This window comes from Hippoglossus stenolepis, chromosome 11 (assembly GCF_022539355.2).
Source record: "Hippoglossus stenolepis isolate QCI-W04-F060 chromosome 11, HSTE1.2, whole genome shotgun sequence".
In the NCBI taxonomy this organism is placed as follows: Eukaryota; Metazoa; Chordata; class Actinopteri; order Pleuronectiformes; family Pleuronectidae; genus Hippoglossus; species Hippoglossus stenolepis.
In genome coordinates, this window is record NC_061493.1 from 11,429,963 (window position 1) to 11,456,565 (window position 26,603).

At 40.2% G+C, this 26,603-nt stretch overlaps 1 protein-coding gene across 6 annotated transcripts; it reads right to left on the bottom strand.

Moving 5' to 3' along the window:
- Positions 1 to 480: 480 nt before the first annotated feature.
- tcf3a (transcription factor 3a) lies at positions 481 to 23,994 on the bottom strand. Of its 6 annotated transcripts, none has more exons than XM_035170966.2 (20): positions 23,511 to 23,994; positions 19,990 to 20,086; positions 19,592 to 19,664; positions 14,417 to 14,490; positions 13,227 to 13,302; positions 12,529 to 12,569; positions 12,296 to 12,431; positions 11,475 to 11,524; positions 9,999 to 10,098; positions 9,541 to 9,677; positions 9,258 to 9,408; positions 9,066 to 9,124; positions 8,857 to 8,935; positions 7,425 to 7,501; positions 7,115 to 7,288; positions 6,834 to 6,942; positions 6,553 to 6,685; positions 3,625 to 3,938; positions 3,215 to 3,361; positions 481 to 3,094 (listed from the first exon to the last, which is right to left on the bottom strand). In XM_035170966.2, exons 2-19 carry the CDS (start codon positions 20,041 to 20,043, stop codon positions 3,222 to 3,224), a joined length of 1,977 nt encoding a protein of 658 aa, XP_035026857.2. In that variant the 5' UTR covers positions 20,044 to 20,086; positions 23,511 to 23,994; the 3' UTR covers positions 481 to 3,094; positions 3,215 to 3,221. The 6 variants fall into 6 exon arrangements, with proteins under 6 accessions (XP_035026857.2, XP_035026855.2, XP_035026860.2 ...); XM_035170964.2 differs by having other exon boundaries at positions 3,625 to 3,941; positions 23,511 to 23,993; XM_035170969.2 differs by having other exon boundaries at positions 3,697 to 3,938; positions 23,511 to 23,990.
- Positions 23,995 to 26,603: the final 2,609 nt, after the last annotated feature.

Sequence of the window (26,603 nt, forward strand, 5' to 3'; positions counted from 1 at the left end):
TCTGGGCTATAGGACACTTGGATGACAACACAGGAGCAGTATGGAGGCATTTTGTATGTTTTTTTCTGAATCGTACACCATTTACTTCAATTGCATTGGATTTGGTTTTTGTTTGGTGGACTCAAACAGTTAACCCACCTCTCCATCAGCATAGTGGTGAGCAGATAATAAGTGAATTTTCTTTTTTGGTGAACAATCCCTCTAACTCAAATTAACATTTTTTACTTTACCCACAGCAAACCTCAAACCAGTAAGTACTCCAGCACTGGAATAACCTATTTGCTTCTATGGCTTTGTGCAAAATATAATGAAGCTGCAATGTGCATTAGACTGTGCAGTGTTTTACACAGTGCTGCTCATGCATGCCCTCTAGTGAACAATTTAGTTCTAAGAGTCTTTATTGGATAAACTCAAATAAAATATTAGATGCATGAACTCGATCCTGGTTCACTTGCATTACCGGAAAAGGAAAATCAAATCAAGTGTTATTTGATTTATTGAAAAAGTCACTGGAAAAAATGCGCTTTGTTATGAAAAATGGCACATTTATTGCTACATTAGACACAACAGTCCTCGGTATCTACTTTATATATAAAAAATAGGAAACTGGAGGCACTTTGAGGACATAGCCTACATAGATGTTGTCCCCAAACATGAGTGAAGACAGAGATATGTTGCAGGTCACCTGCTGTGCAGGACAGAAAAGGGTTTGTCAACAAAGAATATCAGGTGTGTGTCTTGAAACTTGGATACTGTAGACAAACATATCTGTCATGTTAAGAAATAAATGCACAGGTCTTCAGTAGCGATTTCCCATATCACAACAACACCACATTTTTCCTGCAGAATGGGTAGGGTAACTGACAAAGAAAATAATGTTTGGGGCTAGTCCATGGGGCAAGATTTGCAAAGAACTGACAGGTAGAGGTAAAACAAATACTGTCACATATCAGTATCGGCTTACGATAATGATTAAGCAGATAAGGACACATCATACAGCTGTACATACATATCAATGCACATGCCAGTCAAGACCAAAATTATATTTAACAGAACTAGTACATAATACATGAGAAGTTTTAAGTTTTTTCAGTGTCAGGTCGAAGACCAGGTTATTACTCATCTTACATCTAATGACGGACACTCAAGCAGTGAGCATCGATGAGTGTAATTCTTCATTTAGATGTTCAGAGACACTGTCAGATGTTACTGAAGTATATATGTTTTTATACATCTGTATTATAGAAAAGGTACAACTTATAAATCCTTAAATGCAACATTATCCACCATGAAGCAGAGAAGTATTCAGGCACTGGTGAGTAACCATTATCAAAACTCCCAAAGTCAGGGAAATGACTAAGGCCACCCTTTTTGATTCATTTTATGCTTCATATCATAATGAAACACTGAATTATGTTGCAGATTGACCAACCCCTTCTGCCCCTTTCTCAAACCAGGCAACAAGCTCATCACAGAGTTGCACGTCAGGGAGAAGACAGGGGTGTATGCAGAAGAAAAGAATTGTTGTGTCATTCAAAGAAAAACTGTTGCAAACACCAGAACAATTCACTTACAACTGGCCTGACGGGTTTGTGTTCAAATGCATTTTCTTTCTTAAAAAAAAAAGAGCAATATCACAACATGTGATGGTACAGCCAGATCATTTTGTCATTTCTAACATTTCTAAGCACCTGGCACGAAAAAATAAAACACCTCACTTTGTTCCTGGAATCTAAACTGAGAGTCATCTTACATTTAATCAATGTAAACAAAAAAAGGAAAGAATATTCCAAATGATAAAAACAAAACTCATACATCTATATTACAAAGTAAAAAATAAAACAGAAGAGAAGGGAAACGTCGAATCAGTTCTAAAATAGGAAGATCCTTACAACATGATTTGCAATTGTTCGAAAGGGAAAGAAATAAACAAATCCCTAAATGCTCAACAAGGAGCAACAACAAGAACAAGTCAGTCAATGGCAAAGTTAGCAGTAACACTCATGACCCCTTCAATACTCTGAAACTGCTCTGAGACTTACATGATGCATGTTGAACACGTTGTAACAGTGTCTTTACATGATTTGTTGTGGGCAGGCTGATGTGAGTCAGAGGCTTTATGATGAGCACACGGCGGAGACTGAGTGACTGACTTGATGAAGGTTTAAGATTTGAGGATGACGCTTGTGTGCTCGAGTCCAACAGCAGCCTCACAGAGGGAAGGTTGGGATGTCCACATCTAATTAAACATGCGTGTGGATTCATTTTGTAAAGAGTCTTTGCTTGTGCCAGTGGTGGGTCTCTCTCTCCATTCCACTTACATGGCAGTGACAATAACGCATGTACAGGACATAAAGAGATAGGAATCAGGGATACACGGTTGAAAAGAAAAAATTTCGACCACATGTTTAAGTAGCTGACTGTGGAACTTTTTTAGCAAAGCATCAAATAAAAAAAAAAAATACAGCCAGGATTACCAGCATATCAAAAAGAAGAGTCAGCTCTGTGATTGGCCACTCGATCCTCCCTCTGTGTCTCCAAACCTGCCTCAGTTATTCAGTCATTACATTAGAGGATAGCAATGGTGACTGTTTTTTTAAATCTTCAACAAACACTATGGCCTGTGTCTTTAAACAGGTATTTGTTCAGACATAACATAAACTCAGATGTCCGTCTTTGCTTCTATAGAATGTAAGACCTTCTTTTCAGATGGGAATGCCAATAATTATCCAACGATGAAAATCCTAACTCTGCTCACATGAGCAGTTGATCCAAAAGTTTTATTTGATCCAAACAAGTTTTGCTCCCAACATGTAATGCATTTTTCAAAATGTTTTACAAAACATCACAAGAAAGTCCTGTATCATGTCCAATTTCCACAGTCTCCAAACCAGAGTCCTTGTAGTAAAATGGATGAGTGTGCTTCTTCATCAGGGATGTGGCCACCTGCGTTGTCAGTATTTGTGGTGTGTGTGTATGTGTGTGTGTATGTGTGTGTGTGTCACACACTTTCCAAAAGTTGCTTAACATACCGAGATGCATGACAATGATGGATTAAGGCCACGTGTTCTAAGGGCTGTATAATCAACAGGAACTGGAAAAAAAAGGAGAAAGAAATTAATAACATTCTCACAAAAAACACAACAAAAATATATTTTGTTCATTGTAGTATCTCACAAATGTGACCAATCCCACTGTTGAGATGAAGACTGACCTGAGAATTACATATGGCTAACAGGGTTGTGTCCATCTCCACCCAATCCAGGGTGACCCCCACCAAGCTGCATCTGGGGGTCCACACCTGACACTTTCTCCTCCTCTCTCCTCTTGAGGCAGGCAGCCTTTGGATTCAAATTGCGTTCTTTTTGATAAAAAAAAAGGACAAATATACTGATTAAAGTCACAATTGAGGAAACTTGAACTGATCGCTTAGTGCTGAAAAGAAAGCAGAGCTTCAGACATACAAAAGTGCCAAAGTAGACAGAGGGAAACCTAATGGGTAAAAAGCAAGACAGGAAAATGAAAAGAAGGATGAGAAATACAGGGATTTGGCAGAAGGGAGATAATTCCTCCAAAAGTCTCCCTTTCTCCTATTACTCATTTTTCAAAGTGTGTGACTAGCACCTTCCATCCAGTGATGATGAGAGGCGGTTGGTTGTCCAGGTGGATGGGACTGTCCTGTGTTTACCGACCTACCTCGCACCTGCTTCTCAAGGCCTATGATGACCTGGACAGCCTGCTGCAGGATGATGAGCTTTGTCTGGGCCTTGTCGGTCTGCTGGTGGACCTGAACCATCCTGCCCAGGTCTCTGAAGGCTCCGTTAATGTCGCGAACACGCACCCTCTCCCTAGTGTTGTTGGCGTGGCGGCGCTCTCGCTCCCTCTGCTCCTTCTCCTCGGCAGTGAGGTTTTCATCAGTCACAGAGACAATGCTGCAGCTGCTAGGAGAACGGAGGAGGGGGGGTTGGAGGGGCTGGTTAACAAACCCAAATCACAACCCTGGCTGAACCTTGGCTAAAACTTTAGTTATACTAGTTTAAACCTCAAGTATAAGACAGTGTTTTATTGTTTATCGTCATCAGAATTGTTCTAGTATTTAGAAATAGTTTTATCTTTTTGTGTCTGTGTAAGTATGAGGCTGACTTTAAGCCCTTGGTCTAGATGAGACAAGATGAGTGAGATTGCTGAGGAAAATCCCAGTGGAGTCTTTGCAGTGTTGCAGAAGAGGGAACAAACGCATGGAATAAATTCATAATAAATATTATTCCTTTATAAAAAAATAATTGACATGAGCGAGTTCAACAATAAATGATTTTAAGCGAAGAACAGATAAACTGGCGATCAAGATACTACAGTTGACTAGAGCGACCGGGTCTAATGAATCTTTCGTCTTTTACACGGAATTTATTTTCAGTTTCGTCATTGGGGTCCAGGATGGAAGTGGAGGGGATGTGGTGACTGTCCAGCAAAATGAAGATATGAGAGAAAGGGAGAGCAAGGAAGCAACACCCTCTGCCAAGTACAGTACATAGAGAGAAACACAGAGATAAAGCCGAGGGGAGAGACAGAAGGCACCGTGTTAAATACATCAGCAGTAAGAGATGCATTTATCTGAATGTGAGGAGAAGAGAATCACTGTTGCCATCTGTAAAAACGAAAAATGACAGGGGGAAAGGGGAGTAAATGAATGAATGTAAAGGGTTGTTGAAGCACAGACACAGCAACATAGCTGAAGATGGGTTGATACACGTAACGACAGACAACCCTGCTTTCATGCACTAACACTCACTATGGGTCAAAGGTTAGAAAAAAAAAAAAAAATCCGAAATGAAAATGACTTAATCGTTTAAAGCATAATGAGGCAGCAGTATATTCAGAAAAATGAATAAATGAATAGATGTTAATCCAGTCAAAGGGAGAAGCAGACAGATGTGTAAACATTTTCAAAGTGGAGACAGACAGGCAGCTGTGAGACAGGCCAACACATCAGAACAAACAGCCGTTCTGTGTGTGTAACCAGAGGACAACAACCTCAGAAGATGAGCTGGAGAATGGGCATGTTTCAAAAACAGTCACGCAGCTTCATTTCTTTTTCTCTCCATGGTTCGGTTTGATCGTTTTTAGGATCAAGTGGAAAAAGTGTAATGCATAAAGCTGTATTTATTAACCACCACGTGTAAAGTGAAGTTAACTGACACACGTTATTCAAAAAGATTTTAAACGTCCAACATAACGTTATGTCATGAGCTGAGAAGTGAAGCTGTGTGGAAGTTTTCGATTTTTAAAGAGATGCTTTCCCTCCTTCCTCCCTGGACACCCACTGACCTCGAACTTGCTGCTCCAGGTTGACTATAACGTTAACGGCCTGTTGCAGTACGATCAATTTGGTCTGCTGTTTCTCATAGCTCAGGTGGAGCTGACACATGCGGCCCAGCTCCTTAAAAGCCTCGTTGATGTCCCGCACACGTAGCCGCTCGCGGGTGTTGTTTGCCATCCTCCGCACTTTCTCCCGCTCAACCTTAACCTCCACTGGCAGATCTTCGTCATCCTCATCATCCTCATCATCATCCAGACTAGTGAAAAACCAATGGCAGATGAGAAGGGTAGCAAGCAACAGTTGGGTACAATTCACTGACAATTACTTCCATTCGTTTGATGAATTCGTTGAGCAATCAAATTTGCTACAAATGTGAGCATATTGTTAAAAACTCTAAAAAAAAAGGGTGGATCACATTACAGTTTCGTTTTAGAAATATGGCTTTTCTTGACCAAACAAGAAGAATATGGACAACAATGAAGCGCAGCAGTTAAGCTGTAACTGCCAGAAAAATTAAAATATTTATGGCTCAAATTATGTAATTTCCAGCTGCAGCACTGTTTGCGATTATCACTTTAATACTGTCAAGCTTAGTTCCCATTTCATGAGGGGTTGATCATTGGCCATGTAACTGTCTCATCTGTAGTTGAATTTAATGGATTGGTGCATTTTGTTTCCACTTGTTAGAGTAAAAGACGACTCCAATCCAACCACTGAGTACTGGGTGACAAGAACATGGATGACATATGTAAGTATTTTAGGTAGAAAATAGGAACCTGACTGGTTCAGTATAAATCTTTAAAATCAAAGTAAAACTACTGAAATGGTGTTAGAGTAAAACTTGAAATTACATCTAAGTTTACAGTTGTTGTGACTTAATTTGAATAAAACTGGTGTTGATTTTACAAGGACTGTTAATAGGTTAATATGACTAACATGACTGTTTGAAGTCTTGCTCATCTTCATGTGATGATAAAGGGTAAAAAACATTACAATAATATATGTATAACGATCAGTCTCTATAAACATGCAAAATAACAAGCACATAGACTGGTATCCTTAGGTCTAATGTTGAAATACATGAGAAATGAATTAGGTAGGAAGCAAGACATGTTGAAAGGTTTAAAGACTGTTCTCATAAAAAATTATACTAACCTACTGCAGCATCATACAGTATGGCATATGTTATGCATTGATCAATATGTTCCTGAAAAGAATTGTAGGTTTAGCGACACCTTGTATGAAGTCGGGACTTCATGTCTTTTTTCTCATCATCTGACTTGTCAGTAAGGGAGCAGTTGTCATCGTCCTCCTTGCCTTCTCTTTTAATATCTGAAGAACTGGAACGATTTAGGCTGCTGGTCAGGCCTGCAAACAGAATTCACACACAATGGTACAGATATCAGTTAGACCCATACATGTATTACCTACCAGTTCAACAATAGGAACTGGGATGATTGCCCACAGTCTGATATGAAAACTAATCAGAGAGGAAAAGAGCAACAGAAAGTCTCACCAGTAAAACCTTCAGCCTGAGAGCCTGGAACAGATGTGGAGCCGTGGTGACCATGCAGAAGTCCTCCACTAGAGGGCAGACCAACAGAGTCCTCGTGGTGACCGGACACCTTACAGGAAACAATACAACTATTTTTCAATTCCCTTGTTGAAGTTTGTAAAATTGGCAAAAGTACAACATAATAATGATAACCCCTCTGACTTTGTGCCCACTGTAACAAATGTTAAATTTATTCAGTCATTGGTGGATAGATTTCTTTTGCTACTATTCACTTTTCTCACCAGTCCAGGAAGGCGACTGGCCAATCCAAGTGCTGCAGTGTTGAAGCCAGGAGGAAGCCCTAACCCAGACGTCAGCAGACTGTGCATTTCAGCCAATCCTGGAACTCCTTGGCTGTTGGTGTGGCGCTGAAGAACATTGATGACTTCTTCCAGACGGTCCTCCATTTTGCTCTGCTAGGGAGGGTGAAAAACAATGAACAAAGAACCAGATGCACAATTCTAGAATTGTTTGTATATCTTTGACATACTGAGACAATATTTTGTTCGATGTTTCAGACAAGAAAGAAAAAAAAGAGGAACACGGACTCACCATGGTCTGAATGCCACTGTCAAAGTTAGGTGAAGGTGTGGCCTGGCCAGAGGACCGAGCCCACTGAGACGCAGAGCCTGGAGAAAAAGATGAGGATCACAAGGTTCATTCAGACATTTGAGCACTGAAAAAGTATCAGCTGAGCTTATATTATATAAACATTTTAAAACAGAAGTAATACTCACTGCACTCAGCTGTTAATTTTTGTTGACCTATTTATCCTAATGGATATTACATTTTTGCTGGAGACTTGGAAATGATCTGTTTTTCATGTGCTGCACTGGTATATTTTCTTACAGGCCCTTGTTATGACAAATTGTATCATTGCCTTTACCTTATCGTCACTAGTGCATTGTACACACTTGATGTAATTGTTGCACTGTCCTTCAACTATAAGTCATGTTGCAAACCTGTTTTAGCTCACCTGGGAAACTGTAGAAAATAGATCAGAGAATCTGTTCACTCCCTGTGAGACTGGAACTAAACTGTGTTTGTAGGTATCAGAACACAGATTAATGTATGTTATAATAATGAATTCTTTCTTAATGTGTGATGAGTCAATTCAGAGACAAATAGGGAAGCGACCCCACCCTCTTTTTATTTTCTCTTCCTCTCTCATAGGTTATATTTGGGTGGTGTGTGCGTGTGCGCGTGTGTGTGTGTGTGTGTGTGTGTGTGTGTGTGTGTGTGTGTGTGTGTGTGTGTGTGTGTGTGTGTGTGTGTGTGTGTGTGTGTGTGTGTGGCTGTGGATGCGTGTACTCATAGTTCCACTTGCATTATGTACAGAGAAAAACCCCATTGTCTATGTAATTTTCATAATTGCTCCAGAACATAAAACACCCAGAAATTCAATAAAAACATGGATATAATACCAGCATATGTGCCCTTTAAATCTTTATCGCTGAGACATTTCTTACAACTACCATACTACTATATCAGATGACCTAAATTTCCAGATAGTCTCGCCTGCCAAACTTATCTCAGTTCTATGTTTGTTCAGTGCTAGCACATAAAAAAAGGTCTGACTGAACTCAGTGACACAAGTGCGAAAAAACAATCTGGGTTATTTAAATTATGTAGACCAATCTGATCTATCAAGGGTGGTCCTTAACTGTGCCAAGCTCATGTTTATAAGATAGCAGTGAGATATATTCTGTTTATTTTGACTACTATGCTTCACTGACAATACTGATACTGATCATAATGGAATTTGCACCAGAGAAATTAAAGGTCTATCAAAAATAAAGAATCTAAACATGTTTCCTTCCACATTTCACCCAATAGATGGAGCTACATTGTCACTATGAACCATTCACAGTCTGAATGAGAACAATACATTCGTCAAAGAATGGAAAGTTTATTGAAACAGCAGTCTATAAGAGCCAGCTGACCTTTAAACCTCAGGTCAAAATGACTGCAGGTACTGACTCACCTGAAACAGCTTGAGGTGAGCAAGAGGGAGTAGATGGGGATGGAGGAAAGCCGTTACTGTTCGGGTCTGAAGGATAGATCTGGACACAGAAGTTTTTGTTATTAATCAAATAAACACAATGTGCTAATTTATATTCTTTAAGTTAAAGAAATTTAAAGTTTTGTGTGTAAGAATGTTGCCTATAAATATGCGTTTTTATCATTACTTACAGATGCCAGAGCCTTTCCGATCTCATCACCTGAGCTTCCAGGTGCTTGTCCCCGATTGGCTTGATGGAGAAGGAGCACATAGGATTTTGCTCAGAACTTGTGCTCAATAACAACTCAACTATGTCACAGAATAACATGAAAACATTTAGAGCACATTTTTACAAAGAAAGGAGCACAAACTTAAGGGTTTACCCATAATAGAGTCACTTCCAACAATAGGGGGTGTGTGGTTGGAAACACCAAAGCTGCTGGAGCCAGAGTGGAAGCCAGCGGGATGAGCCCCATTCACCTCACTGCCATGCAGGGGGTAGTTTTGTGGAGAGAGGGGCAGTGGCTGCCGTTTCTAGTAAGCAAAAACAGCAAACGAAATGAAATCCACAGACAGAGGCCCTCGATGATACATTTGTCAAAAAGTGTCAAAAACCTCATTATGTCTACATAGAAAACAAGTCCAGAGTGTGAGGGCAGGGCTCACCAGTCTGTCTTGGGGGTTAATGGCTGTGAAGGGTCCATGCTGGCTCATATGGGGGGTGTTGCCCAGCATGGAAGAAAAACCCGGCTGAACCATCGACCCGGCAGAGCCCCATGGATCGGAGGGTGGGTGGAGGCCTTCTGTCAGGGGGCATCAAGTGAAGGAGTGGGGGGCAAGAAGGGCGAGGGATAACCAGCCACAGCAGATGAAAAGACAATGAAGGCCACAGATGAGACATGTCACATTACTGTGATAACTTCATTTAACTAGGATGCACCATTTAAAACTCTGGCTTTAACACCTACATGTAGACTTCCAGAAGGAACAATTAAAACTATATTGGTAACACAAGGAAGCTTTAATCAACTAATCTATGTAGTTGCACAGTGCTTTATCCTTATTTACCAAAACTGTCTCCCAACACAACACAATGAAGGGGAGGCAAATAATGTTTAACTGACCTTGCATGTAGAAAGGTGGTGGGTAGGGGTTTCCTGCCTTGGAGGATGTGTAACCAGCATTGTCCCTGTTAAATTCCTCTCCTGAGGCTGATGCATAAACCTACAGAAAATACACAAAGAAAGAGAGAGAACATTTCAGCCTTGTGCTTAAAAATCTTCTTAAAAATTATACATGACTATAAAAAAGATGAACTGTGTATCAAACTATAAAACCCAAGTATTGCATGTGTGGAATTTGTGTTACTTCATAAGGAAGTTATGTAGGAGCATCCTTGTGCTTTTGTAGGTGGGAGAAATTATGATAAATAATGAATTATTTATCCTTAGAAAATAGTATCAAGACCTGTTTGAGTTAAGACTTCAAAATAAAAGAATTATGTTTATTCATTAAATACCCGATTAAACACAGCTCTAAAATGTATAAGTTCCCTCTTAGGAATCTTAAAAAAATCTTTTGTTACTATCTAGTTTTATTACTTAACTCAATAAACAGACTGCGGCAACATTTCTGCAGACTGGAGCACTGAGCTTTAAGTATTGAATGTGCAGTGTCAGTGATTTTATTGGGTCCTGTCTACCATTTCAGTGAGGCTTTTATTTACTATCCTGTTAAATAAAAACATGCAGAGAATGGTCTACAGATACAAAATTCTATCTTTTTAACACAGTGAGATGTGACCATATAGTGGGATCTGCTGTTGGATTCAGTCGACTTTCGAATGCCTATAAAGGCACCAATGTTCTGAACAACCGATCCTTCTCAATCGAGTCTATTCTAGACGGAAATCAAGTATCAAAATGCGTCCGAAAAAAAACTTATATCCAAATGGACTCAAGTTGTCTCCTGTAATTTGATTAAATGGAGAGAAAAGGAGAGGAAAAAAGAGGGGAGAGGAGAGGAGGGAACGGAGAGATGCACTCCTAATTACTGAACCATCTGTCGAGTCCTGGACGGCAGCCAACTCTACTGGCAGCTGGGAAAGAGGGATGGGGGAGGGAGAGAAAAAAGGGGAGGGCTGTTGTTCGTGGTGGTGGTGGTGAGGGGGGAGGAAATAGGGTGCCCAGAGAGCGAGAGTGAGAGAGAAAAAATGAGGTGGAGTAAGAACCATCAAACCCCAGTATAAATTCCCTCCAGTGATCTGACGAGTGCACTTGGCTGAGAAGAAGAAACGTGGCCATAAAGTAAAGGGCCTACAAATACAACACACTATAAATACATACTGCAGATGAGTGACTGGCTAAACAAGTGGCTTTTCCCCCCATTTTTTTCTTTGCCGCACTGGTGAAGATACACAGCTGTAAGGCTGGACGACCTGTATTGCAGCTATTCTACTGCTATGCAAGCCAAGGAGAGGTTTAAGATGCCAAACGGGATGTGAAAATGAACAGAAACATGAAAACATGGGCTCCCACGGACAGAATACAAGGTCTGAAATGAAGTTCAGGGCTGCAGCCTTTCTGGAGGTTAGTACTCACTGATGAGGGCAGGCCAGGGGGCACCTTCCTGATCTTTTTTGGCTGGGATTCTGAGGGTAGAGAGACAAATCACATAAGCATACTTACACAAACATCAAAACTTATTGCAGGATTGAATTATACAACAACCAATGAAGAGATTCATATGGTTGGGGGGGGTTTGGGTACCTAATGAAGATATCTTTCTTGGTTCTGAAGTAATTTGTCTATCTGGCTTTGGGACTACTCGTTAATGTCTAATAAATAGTTATTCTATGCCAATAAGATTCAAATATTTCTTCAGCGAGAACAGATTTTACTTTCTCTTATTAAGAAGAAGAAGTGAGAATTCTCAGACACTTTTTAAAACCACATCAGGAGAAGTGATGATACACGTCAACATCATTTTACATAAAGGAAATTTAAGTTTTTCTGATATAAAACAAACAAGGTCAGCAGGATTATGCAAAAACGACTAAACAGATTTTCACAAAACTTGGTGGAAGGATGGAACGTGGAACAAGAAAGAACCCAATTAAATTTGAGGCAGATCAGCACTAAGGGGCAGATCCAGGATTTTTGTATCACTTTCTACACCATTGCATTGCAATATTTTTGGGCATTCTTACCGATTTTAAAGAGAATACCTATAGATCGTGATGAAAAGTAATCCGGCATTTTAGGGGGACTGATATATGAGCGTGTACAATTTGACACATTGTATTTTAAAGGAATCTAGTGGATTTAACCGTGGTCTCATGAGGGGACTGTTGGGCCTATGCTTTCTACTAAGTGCCATTCTACTTCTGTGTTCCACTTGAGACAGTCCTTTAGCGTCTTACCAATGGGGTCCTGTGAGGGTCTCCTGCGAGGGTTGCTCCCCTCATAGGAGGAATAAAACTGGGAGTTGGACTTCAGGCCAGACGGGGAGAGGGGATCAGGACTGGGCATCGGTAATCCATTGGGCATAAAGCCAGGCTAAAGACAGTGTCAAAGAAAACAAACGCTGTTGCAGTGTAACAGGACAGGTATGAAAGAAAATCTGATACTAATACAGCAATTCGGACAAATTTACCTGTGCTGCAAATGACGAGTACGGCCCTCGCTCAGCCTTCCCTGTTAGGAGGTAGGAATATAAAAATCAGGTCATGAACGTGAGAAGTAGGCTTTTATGTCAATATTAAATCACAATCTGGCAATTCCCTATTCCTCTATTTCAGTGCCTCCATCTGCTGTGTGAGTATACATGATGATGTGTAGTATTTATGGCTGTGAAATAAAAAACAACAACAAATTGGACCATTATAAATGGTTCAGGGGCAATTGTGCCCAACCTCTGTCCCCTCCCCTGACAGTTAAACAGAGGAGAGCTATAGCCACAGTCCCGGGGGAGAGCCTTGTTTGTGCATGGGTGCCCTTTACACCCCCCCTGCCCACACTGAACACACAAACTGGAACACACAAACAAACCCCTCCTCCACATCCTCCCTGATTACCCTGCTCCCTTCATCCATTGCCACCAAACCATAAAAATGCTTTGCTCTGAAGGGGTACATTATCGTCTAACCTGTGAAAGGCAGCTCTCTCAAACAAACAACTCATTGCTTTAGCTCAGTCACACTGTCCATTGAAATATATATGTGTATTTCATGTTCTTCAGTTGTTACGTCCTTTTATTAGAAACACAGAACCGTGAATGTCCCTGTTTAAAAAAAGATGTGAAAGTTGTGGTTTCTGTGCTTAAACAGCTTAGTTCTACTTAAACCTTCTTACCAACAATCCCAGGTCCAAATATGGGGGCAGAGGCCATACCCTGCTGTTCACTGTAAAGACCTTCTTCTCCATAAGCCTGAGGGAGAGACAGCAGAGGCTTTAGGGATATAAATATAGATGAATTAAATCAAATAAAGCCAATTAAATGATGTAATGAAACAAACTGTGAATTGGTTAGTAAACATTGGCCAGTTTTGATGTGAACACTTAAAACAGGTCGGACACTAGTCTGATCTGGCATTAAAGGTGAATATGGGATTCTTAAGCAGATACAGGGTTTGTGTAGTATTAATACTTGATTACCATAGAAATACACAAATTACATTAACAAAAAGAGTTTCTTTTAAATACATTACATCTGTGAGTGCACATCACTTAATCTTCTTTAATTGTGTGATGTAATGTCATAAAATCTGTACAAAGATTTCAATAGAAACTTAGCTAATTATTTTCCTAATCCTAAATTAGCTTGCGAGCATTATGTCTTAAAGCTGATTCTCAGATGTCCTGGGGTGATTACCAAAATGAATTCTCAACATGTAGGAAATACTTCACTATATCAATGAAAACATACATGTAGGTGGTTGCATTTCATTTTTATGAAGTGTACAAATGAAAAAACTAAATCCAAGTGCATCAGTCCAGTAGATGCACCATCACAGTGCAAAACTTACTCATTACTCTTTTCCTTCCGGGCAAAAACCAGGTTTGGTGTAGCCTTGTCAGAACATGGGTTGAGCTCAGAATATCTGGTACTTTAAGCTGTCTATTGATGTAAACCTGTCATTTGATGGTAAACTAAACTTGGGCTGTTCCAATAACTGAAAACCTGTTTGATAAAGTATCAGAAATAATCTAGACTGGAAAATTGAGGCTCTCTGAGCTGAACAAGTGGACATACCCACTGAAATACAAACCAATGATCTATGAGATATACAAATGAGAAACTCATTATTGTGGCAGAGGTGGTTCATAACTCCTTCTGAAAGGTGTAATGTGTAAGGTGACATAATTTTATCGTTCACTGTGAATATGTTTATGCTGTTGTTCAGAGATCATGTGTAAAATGTTCCCAGTGTGCACAAACTGGTGCTTTATTAAAGGTAAAATGCAGGGTTAGCACTTGATCATCTCATAGTATACAATGTGTTAGACAAAGTTTCAGTGTAGTAAATGAGGATGAATCGTACCCGTCCCTGGTTGAAAGGCGGACTGTTCTGTTGTCCTGGTCCCCAGTGACTGGACCCACTCCTCTCATCTATACCTGGAAGACAGAGATTAGGCCCATTAACCTCCGACACATTCCTCAAAGGTGTTGGAGCTTTGCTTTGGAAAACTAAGTTCAAATTCGGAGAACGATGACCTGCGTTGATACAGGTTTTTCAGGTCGCTCAGAGTAACCTTCACTGAAGAGCCTCACTTCACAGCTCACACAGAGACAGCACAGTGACAGTCACATAACATGGATATGAGCTGTGGGAAGTTTGAATAATTAACACCCAGTATGAAGCTTCCCGAATCATCCTCGACATTCTTCATTCTCCCACTCCACTCCTTCACATTTTCCATGGCAACAGTCATTCATCAGCCATCTATTCTCTCACATTTGGCCGACACCTTCGTCTTAACGCAGACGCTAAGTCTCAATCTTACATGGCCGACACACAAGTTGTCCCTGGCCAGAGCACTGCAGCTTCCACAGAGGCCAGCGTGTTTAAAATTTGTGATTTTTAAAGATTGGTGAAGCAGAAATTTCTGCCCGTCCCCTTCCTCTCCATCTCCTCTCATACTGCTACACACCATCTCTAGGGGAAAGCTGAAGCTTAATTGCGTACTGATTTGCATAATTGTGCATATTAATGAAGCTTGGCTCTATGAATATTCATATTTTTGTTTTGTTGTCTAATTAAAAAGCGGAGAGGGGAGGGGGATGGGGTAGAGGCGGGATCGAATCATGACAGGATCAGCAGTAGAACAGAGTGATGGGTCCACAGCAGTGAGAGCTGCTAGATTGCCGTGACAACTGTGATCTATACGCACGACACCAGCAGAATAAGAGATGAAGGAGGCAATGTCTTGTCCCATGTCTATGGCTGACTGTCACTCTCCCTGTCAATCAAATACAATAAAGAAAACGCATGAACCATTTGTTTCTGCTGGAACTCATGAGTATCTGAGTTTCAGACAAGAAAAGGCTCCTAATCAATATCTCCTGTTCCTGATGCTTTTGTGTATTAGAAGTAAGATTTTCAACATGTTAACTAACCGCACAGAATTATATACTGCATATTTAAGGAGTCTAAGTTAATCCTATGTATTTATATTCTGAATGTAAAGCGGCCAGCTAGCATCAGTATCGACACACTAAATAAATGTATGTTTACAGACAGTAGGACTAAGATTTTTAAGTCTACATTACACACCTAGGTTTTTACCATGTATCCATGCAGCCTAACAGAACCGTCCTGCTAATTAGAAAGACATCAACATGTGATATTTTCTCCTCTTTGCTTGTAAGCCAAGAAAGGTAAACTGTCACCATCCATTCCACAAATAGCAGGATAAGTGCAGCGCTTACTGTCTCCACAGCCATCTTCTATAAGAAAACCTTTCTCCAGCCAGGTGAGAGGTAGAAGGCGTAATGCATGACTGGCTGTGAGGAAAATAATCTGAGAACTAATGAAAATTCACACCTGGAGGAATGGTGTTGTGAGATAAATGTTAATGGTACATGGAAGAGTAGACACGTGAAATATAAGGTGTTAAAGAATTTTAAATAGATGTAAATTAACTCACTTAATGAGCTGATCTGATGACAAGTAGAGGAACAGAACTGAAGGGATATTTCAGCAGGTTTTCAAAATTGCTGCAAATAATACTGATAACTTAACTTAATTAAGGTAATCACAAAAAGATAAACAGTGAGAGTAGGGAGATGGTCTCTAATCATAAACTCCCTCTAAACTCAAATCTGTTTTGCCTGTAATATCACATTGTAATATTTACAAACACTATAATATTATAATGCAGGTTTATATGCCATCAGTGCTGCTTGCAACTTTTTGAAGGCATCACAGAGTATAGTTAAATCGAAACTAAGTATAATGTGTGTATAATATGTGAAAACCCATTATGGTTTGGGTTTTTGTCCCTTGGCCTGTTCCACCGTGCTGGGCAGAGACTTGGAGTAATAAAAGAGTTATAACAGATCACAGTGCAAATTATTATCACATATAAATTAGACATGGGACCACAGAGGTATGAATGTAATTCACATTTCGACTTGAGTGACAAAATGACTTTGCCAGAACAAACAAGTTTTATTAGCGCCGTGATCATTTTCAAAACCTTGAGGAAAAACATGAGTAGTGCAGCGCTCAGACAGACTACCAGGACTGGAAAAAGAAAAACGAAGAAAAGGGTGAGTAACATCAGACAAATTCTCTGGTGAACCCCAATGCACTTCTCCTCCCAGCATGCAACGCCCCTTTAAGCATGGATGGTCTATAATTACACAGGAAGAAAAACTGGAAACAGACAGCCAGTCTGAGTCATAGGCTTTATGAGCAAAACCTCTTGAAACATACATTGACCAAACTTGCAGACATGTCTTTTTTTCACAGGAACACTGCCCCAGGCACCTATAACTGAGTGTACCGTTTTGTCTACACACCTTCTTCCTTCCCTTGGCAAAGTGACTCACACAGACACAAAGCATGATGTCAGATCAACTCTCAGGAGAGTGAACACTGTAAATGAAATACTGAACAATGTACAATAACACAGGCCAGGCTGCTGTAACCCGTGAGTCACTGGAGACTTCTCAAACACAACCCACTGTGCCCTAACCCACTAAAACAGCTTAGAGCCGTTGTACTTACTATGTGTTAAATTACAAATGCACACATTTGTCAGGAGCTCCCTTTTTAAACTCCAAATCTATTGTAACTTTAACACTCTTGAGTTCTGGGTGTTTAGTTCACATCTGTTTGAAAAATGGAACATTTCATGCAAATTTGAAACTACCCCCCTCCTACGTCTGCCCATACCAAAGTTTAAAAATATATTTTAGGACTCTCGGTTTCCAGTGACCAAAAAATGAAAGTGAGCTGAAAATGACTTTAACTGACTGGTAAAGGGATTGAACAGGCACATTAAGACCAGAGCGGAGATATTATCATCACTGGAAGCGCTGGCAGGGAGGATCCCCACAGCCACACATGTTAAACCTCCACATAACCAAAACCTTACCCATTCTGAGGTAAAAAAAAAAAAAAATGGCAACCAAGTCTGAATGGAAAACATGTCGCAGCTGCTCCACAAAAAGCAGGAATACAGATTGAGTTCAAATAAATGTATGAATATGTACGATCGTATGAAAAACTTTTCATACGATTGCTGCATCATTATCTCTTTCTCTACAATCAGATGTGTGTATGTATGATGCAGGACAGCTGTCCATATTTCTGAATGTAGTAACATTTATTTTCCTTTGGTAAAAACACATATTTTCATGCTGATACAGGAAGCTGTTCTTCATGAAGAAGCAAACGACAGATATTTCACAGATAGGAAGAGAGGCTGCTTGATGCTCCAAGGGTAGATTTTGGTCGGAGAAAATGTTAAGGCAAAGGGACAATGCCATGAAGGGCCGCTGGATTGAACATCTGAGTCTCTTTTAAAAGCATGCACCTTGGCTTGACAAAAGAACGTGCAAGTGGCTCTCAAATGAAAAGAAATAGAGCCCCATTCCCCCACCCTGTCAATGCTTGCCTTGTCTTTCATTTTAATTCAATATTCTGTTTCATAATATGGCCAGTCAGGAAAAGAGCTACTGCACATCTATAGATACAAAGGTGACAGTGGAAGGTTTGCGTAGTGCAAGTGGCTGTGTAATTGTAGAAACAGACCCAGAAATGTTTAAAAGTTAACACATTGTTGTATATGTCAGCAATACCAAAAAAAAAAAAAAGGGATGTTTATTAATAGTATCTAAATGTATTTCTTAAAACTTGAGGTAAGTGCTGGGATGGCAATGTTTTTAATGAGGATGGATAATAATACACTGGGTGAAAATTTGTTATATGAAGAGTAGAAGTAGGGTGGGAGTAGGATGAGAGAAAAAACTTTTTCACAGAGAGGTTCAAAGAGAGGAGATTAATTGAGCTGTTCCCATCAACCCCCACCACTTCTGCCTTTGTCTTTAGCTGACTGAATGGCAACAGCTGAGAAGGTGAGGGAAGGGACACGTGCAAGGGGAGGGTGGGGAGGTAAAGAGGAGATGACACTTGGTCTAAATTACATAAATTAAGCGTACCATTTCTCCTGAGTTTCTTTCCAATAATCTGTGATCAATAATCAAATCTTTTCTATTACAGCCTTTTATATTGTCTGTAGTTTTATTATTATATGAATAATATTATAATCACAAGGGGCTTTAAAAAACAAAAAAGGCCCCCATTTCTAGCTATGGGTGAGAGAAAAGACAAATAGCTTGTATTTTCTTTGCAACAATTTTCTTTTGACTAGATCACTAAAGGAAAAGCATTTATTCTATTAACATTGCACAGACGAAGAAATCTAGAAAAACCAAGAAAGAAAGAAAGCCGGCAAAACAAAAACGATTAAAAAACAGATACTTAAAGGTCCAGTGTGTAAGATTTAGGTTTAAAGGGATCTAGTGGCAGAAATTGAATATAAAATAGTGATGTTTTCACTAATGTGTTACAATCTAAATGGTACGAATTGTTGTTTTCTTTACCCTAGAATGGGTCCTTTATATTTAAATACTTTATATTTACATCGTGAACGGGTCGTCTCTACGAGGCTGCCATGTTTTTTTATAGTAGCCCAGACTGGACAAACTAAACACCTTTTGATTTTTTATGATGACTGAAGGCTGCCCCCGGTTCTCTTTCATGTTAGGAAGGGGAGGGTGAGGTGAGGGGGTATTCAGCTGCAACCTGAAACTTCACCACTAGATGTTACTACATTTTACACACTGAACCTTTAAGCCCTGCCCACACTAATGTGGATATTTTGCAAAATTAACTTTCCTCTGCATTTGGGCATCTTGTCCAAATGCAAATTTTTACAATTTGACAAACACCTTCCAAAGAGCCGATCTCTGTTTATCTGCCTTGCAGAATTACTTGGACGACAGCATTCTTCTCTGGTATTTGATTGCCTTTGACATTGACTTGATCGCTACATACTGGCCCAGAATGCTAGCGTTTGCAGTCATTTTTGTGTTGGTGATATTTTGTGGAACAATATATTTTAAAATAACATATCTGCAGTAATGCAGACAAGGCATTAAACTATAGGACCCACATGGACAGCAGGAATAAATGTATTGGTCTTACCTGAACCTCCAAACTGACTGCTGGCGAGAGTAGTCGGCCGGTTCTTGCCGTTTAAGGCTGGAGGCGCAAACATCTAAAATGAGAGGAATGAAATGGTTAAAAAAAACAGTGGGAGTTCATTTAAGAGTTTAATGAGTTGACCCCTATCGTATAATATCCAGTATCCTATTTAGCCAACTGCTACAATGGGCTAAAGCAGTATACGTATTCCAGCATTGGAAGTCTCGTAAAAAAGGTGGTGGATGTACGCGCTTCAGTCCCTGACTGGCTGACCCATTCAGGGATGCCTCGATGTTCATGCACATTTAAACCTGCTTGACAACAAATCAAGTCATTTGTAGTTCTGGTAGCATAATGAACTGTATAAGATGCATACTGAATCTTCAGAGGGATCTTACCGCGCTAAAATCCAGCAAGTCGTTGAGCTCCTTGTCGGTTTCCACTGCAGCCATGCTCTGCTGCTGTTCACTTGGCCCTTTCAGTCTCAGCAAGTGACTATAAGCAGAGGTAAGGAGAATATGAGTATATTTTCCCATTTGTAAGATGTTGAATATTATCACCAGCAAAGGTACAGAAAAGTTAGATGTCCGCAAAATCAAGTATCAGGATCTTTTGATACCTTGATTAAGATTATGTGACAATGTAATAGCTATGACTATTGGTGTAGTTCAGTGTCTAATCTAAAGTAAAGGAGGGTGATATAGTCTGACTACCCAATACATGGAGCTGGAGATAGACCTATTGTTGACTCCACTCAACGGTTTTCAAGAAATGTTATAACTTAACAATTACACAGTGTTAAAACTGAAAGTTTTCATTTTATAAACAACGTGTTATTTTAATTGTTGTTTGTGATTCCTGTTCACAACATTGTATTCACCAGTTAACCCGCTGAGATTTTAGTGTCCTTAGTCCTTAGACAAACCACACTGTCAGACAGAGCTTTGAAACAACGTCCACATAGGCAATCAGAGATCAGTTTAAAATAAGTCTGGTTTGAAAAAATTTCATTGAAAAAGTTTCACTAGAGATAAAAATAAAGACTAAAATGAACAGTCAAACTGTAAAGGCCCAAATGATGAAGCAGAACTGATTCAAGGTAAAAACCTCCCATGTTTGTGGTAGTAGATTTAAAATATGGGTTTTGGAGGCTTAGTAAGTCAAATATCTTAATGAATAGGAGTAATGATCAAAATTATAAAAGCAATACCTAAATTGTAAGAAATGCTTTATGACCATTTAATATAGTGATACATATACTCCTAGGCAAAATCGACACTTACAATGCCAATATAATATTGATCATTCAATCTCTAAACAGTAGATGGTGATTCAAGTGGATGAGACTCAATTAATTCAGGCACATAAACTACAACCTCACTCAATCCGCTTTTAAGGGAGGGTTATGCAGGCACATGTAAACTTTCAATGACACATTTTTAACAGTAATTAATCACTTATAACTATGTCATAAAAGTAGCCCATCCTTGCCTGAGACAAAGTGAGAGTTTGTCTGAAAGCCAATATCTAACATGGGTGACAGTGGTTCATCCACAGGCCACACTGTGCTTTGGCTGCTTCTTCTCCCTCATAAACCACCCTGCTCTGACAGCTCTTTTGAATAACTCACAGTCATAAGACAACTTGTTGGAGTCTCGAAAAGGCAATTCACTGTCAAGTTCACAAGTGGATCTGCATCAAGTAAATGCAGGCCGTGTGTAAAATATCTAAATATATTATTTCTACATGAGTTGGACAAACCAGCAGAAACACTTAGCAATAGACAAGCACTTCTATTAAAAGGTGGTTAAAGGTGTTGATTAAATTCGAAGTTCAATTTTTCAGACCCTAGCTTGTGTTTTCATCAAGCAAATATATGTTTACAGGTGGTTCAGCTAGTGTTGTTAAAGGTTTACTTGTTGCCACTGGAGTGTGTTGTCATTATTTTGGATGGTTGCCACTTTAAATAATGATGCAGAGTGTGTGTACCTCTGCAGGTTGCCCTAAAAACTGTTTACATGTTCCTTTTCTCTGTCCGTAACATGGTTATTGTCAGAATTTCTTGGTGGAAAAACTTGGTGGAAGGATGCGGCATTGGGTCAGGAAAGAAGCCGTTATATTTTGGTGCAGTGAATTTAAATGTGTTCTGATAAGGAGATTGTTGGGCCTTGGCAGGGGTGTGCACTCCACTGAGTGCCAATCTAGTTTGTCATTGATCTGTTTTGCAAATAGTTTGCAAAAGAACAAATAGTACAATAAATATATTATAGCTTAAGGGATTTAAACAGTTTAATCTCCAAACCCTCTGTTTATAATCCAGTGAAAAACATGAGAAAGACAACATGGAAAAATAAGATTTTTTAAAAAAAAATGTAAAGCTGATAACTCCAAACTAAATAACTGTACCTGATTTTATTGAATAAAGTACTTGTACAGTATACACTTGACCATTTGGTTTTACACTTGCATCCTCTAATATATAGAGTAAATGGTATATAATGCACATAGTATTGGATTGGATTTTAATTTTGAGCTCTTTTGCTTTACTTAAATGTACTTTATGTAAAATCTCTCCTCTCTTTTAACTTTCTTTATATTCACACGTGACTGAGGCTGATCTGTCCTTCTTGTCCAAAACTTTTCTTTGTATCGTTGACCCTCATGTATGACAACATGAAAACTTGACACTGCAACTAGATCAAGACTAATGGAGAAGCAGTGTGAACAGGGGTACAATGGTACCACAGTTGCTCAAAGACAGATGCACACAGTAATGACCCATTTACTGAATAATGTGTTAGATAGCTAGCTAGCTGGCTACTTTATTGATCTCAAAGGGGAATTTATGATCTGAGATCAAGCCAAAATGTGTGGACTCTACATCATCTAGTAGTTTCTGTGTCAGTGAGCTGAGGTCAAAATGGGGGATAAGTGTTTTAGCCCCTCCTAACAAATGGAAGTGGCTTGTCTGGAGCACCCCCACCTTGGGCCTAGCCCATTTGGAGAAAACTTTAGAAGCATGAACGGCCAAACAAAATGTCACACCTGATGTCAAGACAGGGGACGGTGTGATATCGAGAGACCGTGTTTTCATAGCCCATCGATGGGTTACACGGTTTCACGTTTACGAACTTTAACTAAAAAAACCTGTTGCCTGCGCTCACGTCGAGCAGGAGACCGAGGCACCGATGAACACAAAGACTGGGGCTGCCCAAGTTAAAGCTGAGGAGTCAAAAACACAAGAAAACCTCACAAAACATCAAAAATGTCTTTAAAAAGTTGGACTACTTGTATATAAAACCATGCAGGGTGGACAGAATGTAGCTTTGGTCGCATTCTTGCACCGTGTTTGTTTGTTGTTGGCGAATGTGCGTGAAAAAATAACACTTCTGAGTTACACTTTTAACACGGGTTTTATTAGCATTGCTCCATTTGGTTGTTTACACTTAATCCGAGTGTCCGAAGCTACATTGGTAAAGCAGTAGAATATGTAACGTAAACGTGTGGCCGTGTGCAATTTTAGCTAAAAACGCGTCTAATGCGTTTTTTTTCAACTGTTACGTTAACGTCTCGATGCTAACATTTGTTTGTGGGGGAGCTACTGGTGCTTCAGACAGCTAAACCCCGAGGGGAGCTAACTCAGTCTGGTAACATGCTAACGTGCTGTAACGTTATAGCCACTTCAAGTGAACAAAGAAGTCTTTACCCGCACGTACCGGCGGCTAATACGGAGTAATAACACCGCAAAAAAAACCTCGCTCAGGCCGAGGGGGAGACAAACCCTGAGACCCCGCTCTTCCCGGCGGAGGCTCCCACTCAGCGCAACTTAACGATGCGCGTAAAACTTGATTATTACTCCGGTAACAACGAGACACGCAACTTCTGTTCCGCATGCACGAGTGTGTGTTGATCCATTTACCTGGATTCAGTGATGTGGCATCCAACAGGGAGAAATCAACGACTGGAGTGGAGCGAGGAAAAAACACAAAGTTATGGAGAGGGTCCTTCCTTCCCCCCGTGGTCCGGACTCACTGCCGCGGGTTTGATATGGATGACGAAAGGCGAAACGAATCACTCCTCCGCCGCCTCACCTCGCTGCCGTCTTCGTCACAAAACTGAAATCACGTCTCCGACACGAACCATTACTCTGATGTTACTCGGGTCCTCGGATCGTTAGAGAAAAAGCTCGCGTCTCATTCCCCGAGAAGACATTTTAACAGCCTCCACATTGTCGGGTTCCAGTGTGGTATCCCTCCGCAGCGCAGCCCACGGGAGGACGCTGAAACATCAGCGGTGTCCAGTTTCAGCTCAAACCGTGCGAGGCAGTTTTCGACGTTGTTGATGTCGATGCGATTCGGTGAAAAACTGTACAAAATGTCCCCGTGTCGCGTCTGCGGAAAGAAAAACACGGAACGGTAGGAGCACCGATTTGCTGGGGGTCTATTTCCACTGGCGGAAGGAGACAGCGGAAAAGCCCCACAGAGCCGACCACCAGAAGATGGAATGATAATATCGGAGGGAGGAACCAATTGGATGCGAGGAACATTTGACTGACAGGAGGGACGTCCAAATATGTTTCAGCATCACCCTGTAGGGGCGGTTCCCTCCGCCTGCGGCTGCTCGCCTTTAAATGTTGTTCTCAAACCCCGAGATAATGTTCATATCGTGTGCGTGTTCATAATGTCACACAATGATAATAATGCTATTATGTTTCAATAGGATTTATGTATTTAATGTTGAAGATACTGACATAAGATCAAAGTATGGGGTGACCTTGCTATAAACAACATAAACATTATTGCAATGAAAAACATGAAAATACATATCCCAACAGCCTAAAATATCCCCTTATATTAATGATTTCACTCTTTTATCCTGTAGTTTATTAAGTCCAATGTTACTTTAAACATTACACACACACACACTACGAACATTACAGGTATCTTAGAGAATGTTAATTACAGTGTCTTATGTGTATTGACATTATTACAACAAATATTGTTAATATTAAATGCTATGTTCTATTAACTAAAACCAAGTTTTCTTGTTTATACCAGCATTTAATGCGAAAATAACATATGTAGTTACAAACTGATATGAGCGTATCTGAGCAATATTTCTAGCCATCATAATGCCCTACAATGATAATATTAGAAATCTTTCCATATGTTGTTACATATTAAGAATTTGTGCAATAGTTTTGGTTTAGTGTTTGGGTACAGGGAAAATAAAGCATTTGCAGTTGCAGGAGTCCCTGACGTGTTGAGTATAAAAGTAGCAGGCAAAAGACAATATCCTCCTCTCTTTCTCAAACTGGAATCAAAAGACTGAGTTTCCAGCATGAGTTCACAGAAGTGGCATGGCTGCTGTTATTTCTTGAGTTGTATATCGGGTGGTTATGTAAACAGGGCTGCAGTTAATGTCAGTGTTTGTTTTGAGACCTTCTAGAGAAAACCTCAACTGGTTTGAGGGGGGAAACAACCTAAATAACATCTGTGCCGGCCTTTACGAGAAAACGCAGCCATCCACTGCACTTTGTGGTTCACAACACATGCACATATGGTTAGCAGCATGCGTTGCACACATGCAACTCACACCTGTATGCCATCAACTGAGGGACTAATATGTTTTACCTTCAGAACAAAGTCAAGTAAAACGCTGAATACATAAAATCAGAAAATGCATGCTTTGAATTCTACAGCCAAAGACGAATGGAGTCGGATGAGAAAAGCTGCAAGAGCTTCATATGTTTTCAGCGGGTTGAGGCGCATTCAGTCAGTGTGAGCACATCAACCTCATTATGACAAAACTGGTCTCATGTCACCGCTTCACTTGTGACACTCCCACAGTACACCTGGGGAAAGCTGGCACATGTATTTGCCATGGAAGTGATCATATCGCAGCTCCACACGAAAACATCAAACAATGTTTGGTTTGTCGCCTTTAAAAAAGTAGGACAAACGACATGGAGGCAAAACAACATCAAGGTTGAACCGTGAGGTGCAAGACTCAAGAGGAAAAGCTATATTTAGATTGGAACACCATTTTCCTAACCCCAAAGTGTGCACCCCATTCTCCACCCACTCTTTCCTGGGTTCTCTCTACTTCTAGACGAGCACTAAAGCTTTGTAAATGGGTTACCCCCATGCAGCCACCCACGCATCAGGTACAGTATGAAAAACCTAGGGCATCCTGTTATGACTTTTGGTTTCCTGTTTCCTGTGAAAAATACAGCTCCCCCTCTCTCTCTTTCACACTCACACACACACAAACACACTCACATACTCATCACACACCAAACAAGAGCAGGGCTGGGATCAGCCTTCCCAAATATATCAGTTTTAGTGTTTGTACTTAGAATCCTGGCTCGAGTATTTTTGGAATATGTTTGAGATAAACATCATGCATGCCTATGTAAATGATGAGGTGGCATGTTTTAACCTTTTGAATGAGTATCACTCATATGTAGTGCTCTCGTGGTCAGCTTTGAGAAATATAAAAAGCCGCAGTGTTGCGAGGAAGTCATTATGCTATAAGGTGACAGGAGCAGCTGTTTTCCCCCCGTTCTTCACAACATTTAATTTGTTTTTACTCCGTGTATACATCTTCTCATCTCACATGCCAGGGAGGAAGATGCACAAGTGTCAAGGGACCACTGAAACAGCAATAACAGCGGTGTGTGCTCGTGTGTGAACCAGCAAACCCCCCCATCCACATACACTATCACACACACGTTAGCCCAAAATATAAAAATAACACTGTTTGTGACACACAACATGCGGCCTCTGCCACCCCCCCTGCCGAGATACCTGAGCATTCTTCTCTACAGGGGTCAGACCCATCACTCATTGATAATGAGCAGGAATCTTTCTACGTTCCTGCCGTGGCTCTAGTCTGCCATGCTCAGTGACGCTGGTTAATTGTCTTGGCACAAACTCAGAACCCCATTTCCTCCTCTTTTTATGTTGTGGCTTTCATTGATGCTGGAAAACAATTTTGAACATACTACATT